We start from the raw sequence: 6,964 nt of genomic DNA, 5'->3' as shown, positions 1-6,964 counted from the left end.
TATTAGTATACATATCCAATGGTGTATGGGGTGGGAGCACATGCCCCTAATGGCAAAAACACCACCTAAATTCACAGACGTACTCGTACCTCAATGATGACAACGCTCACCAGAGTTGGTATCAGACCTTCCTCCCAGCGAGGTCACTGACTCCGGCGAGCCAAGGCTAGTTTGCTCATACCGAACAATCTTCAACGGCTTCACGGCCGGGTTCTGGACGTCAAGTCCAGGATGCCCGGCTTCGGGCGCTGGTTCCTAGAGCGAAAACTGTATAGGCAGACGACATGCACGCCTCGGTTCCTATGCCTGACCAGGGGCGCTGGCTTCTAGAGGAACTCCGACTACGACAAAGGTACCATCATCGGGGTGGTGGACGGCGGGGTCAACTTGGAGCATCCTTCTTTCGACGACCATAGTCTCGCCCCGCCACCAGTGCGGTGGAGGGGCTCTTGCGGCGGCAAAGGGATCCGTTGCAACAACAAACTCATCGGCGCCAAGTCATTCATCGGAGACGATGACCCCAGCGACGGCGATATATAGTCCTTGACATTTTCTCAATTGCTTCTACGGTTTAATAATTGGCAATGACGACTGTAGGTTGAGGGGTTCTGTTTGTCCCGTTTTGGATTCTGTGTCAATTTGAATTTGACAGCACAAGCAACAGTTTAGCTTCAACGAGGAGTATGATGGGCGTCAATTAGGTCCCACATATGATTTTTCCCTGATGAGGTAAGAATTACAAAAGAGAGGAAAAACAAAAATTTTATGGTGGTTAGAAAAAATAGAGGCCATCAATAAGTAGAAGTCCAATGGTGAAATAATAGGAGGTACAAAACCAAGATATCACTAAACTGATGGAACCAGTACCAAAAATAGGTTAGACCGTACTGAATTTAATTAATTAATAGTGAATAATAAATTGTTTTTTATTAAACTTATCAGATCAACGGGAAGAAAAAATCAAAGGGAAGAAGTACCTGAAAGTATCACCGGTACCTTTCAACCACAATAAAAAAATGCACCACAATAAATGTCAGGGGCACCTCAAAAAAGTCAACTAAAATTGGTTCAAATCAATAATTTACTGAAATACGCTAAAACTTGCATTCAGTCTGAATCATTCGAACATGATAGTTGAATGAATCACGCTATAATAATTAGATTGGCACATTATGCACACATCCACACCGAAACATACAAGCTGCCGTCACCACCAAATTGAACATGAAGAGCATGAAGAATAGAAGAAGAATGCAGATGAACACAAAGAACTGAAATTTCCATGGACACTTACATGTTCGTCGCAAAAAACAAGCTGTGAAGAAACAAGTCATCGCCAGGCTGCCATCGTCACCATGAAGTCCTTGTTGAGGTCGTTTTTGTGCCTCTCATGTGCTCTCAAGAACTCCACGTGAAATGCTGCATGCGCCACGCACATGCCACCACTGCACTTAGAACTTATATGGATAGTTCCCCTAAATCCATATGAAGAAATTCTAATAAATCTCAAAGGTCCAATACCTGTGTTCTCTAATGGGCTTTAATATTTAAACCCATAAGTAGAGGTGGGAGGTGCAACATCAATTAGTAACATATTGCTAATTGATGTGAAGGTAGAGAGTTTTCCTTCCTTTACATATGTATCAATCCTCTTGGAAATAGACACACGAAAAACTATTATTAGGAGTTCCAGTTGGAAAATCCTAAGGTAGTCAATTAGTGTATTTTCCTCTTCTCACTATTGCGCTGACGCCGTAGTCTCTCCATCCTGACCATCTACGCACACCGGCGATCGGGAGAGCATGCCTCCGGAACCCTTGTCCTTGCGATCCTACACCGGGAGAGAACGAATAAAGTTTTTGGGAGTTGCGCCTTCATCCTTGCGATCCTGCACCGGAAGAGGACGGATAAGGTTTTTGAGAAGCGCTTTTAGCGCAATTGCTCCCAACCTTCATGACGGGTCGTCTTCCTTCCAAGTCAGGCGGCGCTACGTACCGGCGTATACGTCGTCAACTGCTCGGATTAGATCATGCTAGTATACAAGTTATGCTTGATCTGGTTCATAGATTTATCATGATTTATATTCTCGTTTTAATCTAGAAATTGCCTAATTACTTAACAACCCTGTGGGCGCTCAAGCCTTGACCCCCACACAAGTGTAGCTGTCAAGGGTCCTGCACGCCGCTGCCATCAAATGAGCTCTTCTACTGCACTGGGAAAGGGAAGGAGAGAGGCTGCGAGGGAGGAGGAGGCGATGAGAGAGGTAGGCCAGGTCCATATTGAGTTGAGAAGTGGAGGGGGCTGAAGACTTAGGGCTATCACTAGTAGAAAATCGATCTCTAGTCCCGTTTAGGAAAGCCTTTTAGTCCCTGTTTTTCAACGGGGACTAAAGGGTAACACCAACCGGGACTAAAGAGTCTATATTAGTCCGGGCTAGTGTTATCAACCTGAACAGGTCAAGCTTCTTTAGTCTGGGTTGGTAATATCAACTGGGACTAATGTAGACCATTTAGTTTGGTTTGATGTTACCAATCGGAACTAAAGGTCCTCTAACACCCAAGAAACTTAGAACCAGGACAAATGCTCACATTAGTCCCAGGACCAATTGTAGCCGAGACTAATGTGCTAAACGGAAGGTCTATTCTATACTAGTTGATGTAAGGCTGTGGCTTAGCTAAAATTGATTTTTTTTTTCAGATGTGAGGATAATATCACTGCCGGTGGGCTATGTTAAAATCTGGCATTTCGATTTCAAAACAACTAGCAGTGAATATCGTATCACTGCCGGTTTTGAAGCATCTGGCAATAAGGTCAGTCTGAATGAGAATTTTATGGTCATTAAATAAATTGATATGATATAGTTTAAATAAAAAGAGATAACAAAAATTTTTATGGGGATGAAACTTGTTTACACTTATTCCAACACATGTGAGTTTTGAAAACAAGGATATGTTGCATTGATGAAAACCATGGTTACTACTGGTAAATTGATAATAATCAACTGGATATTTCTTTTTCTTTATACGGCATTATTATTGCTTCGTTTCCCATCTTCTTCTTGTTGATGAGGCATCAAGTCTGTGTAGCCGATGCTCTTCCTGGTTGTCGGGAAGATCATGAACACCATGCTGGACAGGAACCCAAGTCCCACCGGAAGGTTCATGAGCACTTCCCTGGCGTCCGGCCTGATGTCCGGGAACAGGCAGCTCTGTATGCCGGCGTTGCCGAGGGCCACGACGACGAACAGGACTGCGGAGACAAGCGCGTGCACGAAGTCCAGCGCCTTGATCTTCATCCTGGGGATGTTGGCGAACCTGCGCCTCTGCTCGTCGCATGTGCCGTCGAAGTTGAACGGGTAGAAGCCCCGCGGCGTGGCCATGCCATAGTAGAGCCGGCCGTCGTGGCCCACCACGCTGTCGGTGAAGGAGTGCAGCAAGCAGGAGGCAGCGCAAGCGCCGATGAGTGTGAGGGTAAGGTACCGGCTGGCAGTGCCGCATACGCCGTGGTTGCTGAAGGACGGCGCCAGCGCATGGAAGGCCATGACAGTGCCGGTCGGCAGGAGCTTGATGATGTCGCAGGCGCAGCACATGGTTTTGTCGACCAACGGGGCAGGTGCCTTGGTGCTACCGCTGGCGCCATGTGGAAGTGGCGGCATCAGCAGGTTCTTGTCGTGGGTAGACGAGTCGTCGTCGACCATGTGAGTTTGGACGGAGCTTGATTTCATCTCGTTTTCCGAAGGTTGCACACTTACACCCTACGAGTATACCTAGTGTAGGATGCTTGGGGATCGGAGATTACTAGCTCTGTGTATGTATCTTACATTTCGCAGGTTCCAGGCACTTATATTGCATTGTTAGTTCTCAGTCATCATCGTCGTACTTACACGGGATTGGATATGATATTGATCACATCACATGCATGGTGACAACTTGTGGTGCTTCGCATCCGTGCTTGGACAGGGAACTCGTGCAAGGTAGCTGGATTGCTTAAATAAAGTTGACAAGGACGAAAAAATAGTGGTCCTGCGGAATCCTGGCTAGCTTTTTCTTTCTTTTTGAGGAACACGATTTATTTATCACCTTCTTGTTGTAAGTCTTGGAAACACAAGTTTTGTCCTTCAAAGCTTTCATCCTCTTGTCGGTCACCTCGTTGGCGTTGTCTATCATCAACTCGTGGTAAATAACATCAGACAAGTCATTCTATTTAGCCAATATGTATGCATCTAACTTTACCTCAGCTAGCAACACCACCTCATATCAATAAACCAGCTTGAAGGGAGTAACTTTGGTACCATGTCTAGATATGCGATGAGTCCATAAAGCATCAGACAAAGCCTTGTGTGTCACCTTTTTCGATTGTCCTCCATCTTCTTTTTCACAAGTTTGATTAAGATCTTGTTACTAGACTTGGCTTGACAATTGGCCTGAGCATAAATTTTGATGAATCAAGGAATTTGATTTTATAAGATTAATAAATTCACAAACCTCTTTTGACACAAAAGAAGAACCTTGATCCGTAGTTAAAGTTTGAGGAATGACGGATTTGTGAATATATGCTCAGTGATAAATTCAACTACTTCCTTATATGTTATGTTTTAAAAGGCATAACTTTGATCCATTTTGTAAAGTAATATATAGGGCATGTTTGGATGTCACCCTCGCTTGGGGAGCGATGGCAGGCAACTGTGTATCCGATTGTCGAACGCATTGATGCCTGGCCCTGGCGCGTTTGCCAAGCTGGAAACCAAATAGGCCCATAGCCACTAGCATAAATATGTCCCTTGGAAGAAGGGTGATGAGTCTGCCAGATGAAATTCGATCCCTATCCTTGAAATGGCCATATGGCATGATGATATAATGCATCATTGTAGGGCCAGCCCTAGGGTGGCCAGCAGGCCAACCTCTCTAGGCCCTCCAAAAGCCTAAGATCGCATGTAGGACCTTGGATTAGAAAGTTGGTGTTTATACCTTAAAATTTTAGCGAAATTAACTTTAATTTGTTTGAAAAATAACTTAGTACAACAACCTTTGCTACTCTGTGTATATTAGTGGGGCAAGGTTAATATGTGGGACCCATATTAGGAACCAAAACTAGATATATATTGGAGAATGCTCTGTCAATCCAAAAATATTTAATGGGCATTGAACTTTTTAAGTTTCTCCCAATGGATTTAGGCATTTTTAAATCATATAGGGATAAATATCAAAATCCAAATGAACCCTATCCAAAGATATCCAAAGCAACAAATGTCCAATTAATTTTTTTGAATGATTTGAATCCACTAACAGTAGCTCAAAACTCAGCTCCTCCGCACCTAGGCCAAGTTCATAAAAAACACCTCCCGTTTGCATGCCTAGCTATACTTTTACACAACTCAACTAACTAACATTAATAGCAAATTAAACATTTCCAATCACGCTATTGTACACACTAGATAAAGATGCACAATGGATGAGCAAAGCGAGTACCTCGCATGAACCCTCCCAACGTCTAAAATCTAGTGGAGAGAAAGTCAAAATTCACTGAAAAACGGGTTCATTCCATCTACGACAACATCGACGAGACATGAAATGGGTCATTAGTTTAGGGCACATCTTATATGTACAACACATGTGTCCAACACACAACGCCATGAAGTAACCATGTGCAAATGTTGGGCAACACGTCTATCCTGAACTCCTTATATATACCCAAATGCTTTGCCGGATGTTGCATTTGGAAACTTCATTAGTGCATTTTAAAATTCAGAACACCTTCCTTGCTGTTGTTCCTGATATCGAGAACCTAATGCGACAATGTCTTGTTTGGAATGGAGGAGTGCAAAATAGAGGAAAGGAAGAAAGTGCAGGAATAGAAAATTATTGTAAGTAGAAAATAGAGGATTGAAAAACACAAGAATTTTATTAGAATCGGTGTTTGGAACACAGGAATATAAGAACAACTTTATTCCTCTAGTGAATAAGGACTTGCTCATCCCTCCATTCACATGTAGGAAATTTTTCGAACAGCTTGAAATGGATGTTTTATTTCCTCCATTTTATGAAGGAAAGCATGCCTTTTCATGGGAAAGGAAACCTTCATTCCTCCATTCCAAACATCATGTGATATAAGCAAAACATAGGAATTGGATTTCCTTTCAAATTCCTATGAAAATCCTAAAATACAAACAAACTCAAGGATGGGAATCTAATGCAAGAAGTTTCAAAAAATAAACTCAGCAACTGTTCACCTAGGCTTATGTGTCCTAACTCGTTTTATCCAAAGAAGCTAGCTTTAAGTTTCTTATAAACGGTACCTAATTCCCAAATTCTTTCTTTTGGACGATCAACTACCAATATAAAAAATGATAAGTACATGTGATTATCCTTAGAGCAACTCCATCAGGGCCTCTACTTGATCACCCATAGCTAAATATGGGTGCCCAGACTGCAAACTTTACTCCAGCAGAGCCTCTACTTGAGACGCGAAATTTGGGTGTGGGCACAAAAGTCCCCCCTCCAGCACCCATTCCTGTGGGCTGTAGGCCAAGCCCCGATATGACGATTTTCGTCCATTTTCCTCGTGCCAAGCTCCGTCCCTCTCATCGCCCGCACCGCTTCTCTACGAGCCCTCGCTCAATCTGCTCTTGTAGCCGCTCAATCTGCCCCTCGATCGCTCAATATGCTCCCTGATGGCGTGTCCTCCCCAGTCGACCGCCTTCGCTGGTAGGACGTGTGACATGCTCAATCCAGCCTCCGTTCATCATGGCTCCATCTAGCAAAGCCCTCTCCCCGCAGTGACTCCTTCATTCAGCCCCTACGTGTGGACTCCCTCCCACGCGTAGTGCGCCACTACTACACAAAATTTAACCAAGGCGGGCAAAAATGCTTAACCCAGGCGGTTTTTGCAACCGCCTCAGACGAAAGATCACTTAATGGGACCTTTTCCGAGGCAATTCGATGCCCGCCTCGGTAAATCAAATAAA

General features: G+C 43.9%; 1 protein-coding gene across 1 annotated transcript; it reads right to left on the bottom strand.

Annotated features, from left to right (window-relative positions):
- Positions 1–2,866: 2,866 nt before the first annotated feature.
- On the bottom strand, positions 2,867–3,794 carry LOC136523004 (protein DMP4-like). Its single transcript, XM_066516789.1, has one exon. The coding sequence runs from the start codon at positions 3,722–3,724 to the stop codon at positions 3,020–3,022; it is 705 nt and encodes a 234-aa protein (XP_066372886.1). The 5' UTR covers positions 3,725–3,794; the 3' UTR covers positions 2,867–3,019.
- Positions 3,795–6,964: the final 3,170 nt, after the last annotated feature.

This window comes from Miscanthus floridulus, chromosome 18, assembly GCF_019320115.1.
Source record: "Miscanthus floridulus cultivar M001 chromosome 18, ASM1932011v1, whole genome shotgun sequence".
NCBI classification, from domain to species: Eukaryota; Viridiplantae; Streptophyta; class Magnoliopsida; order Poales; family Poaceae; genus Miscanthus; species Miscanthus floridulus.
The sequence above is the reverse complement of the archived record's forward strand: the minus strand, read 5'-3'. Positions and strand labels throughout refer to the sequence as shown.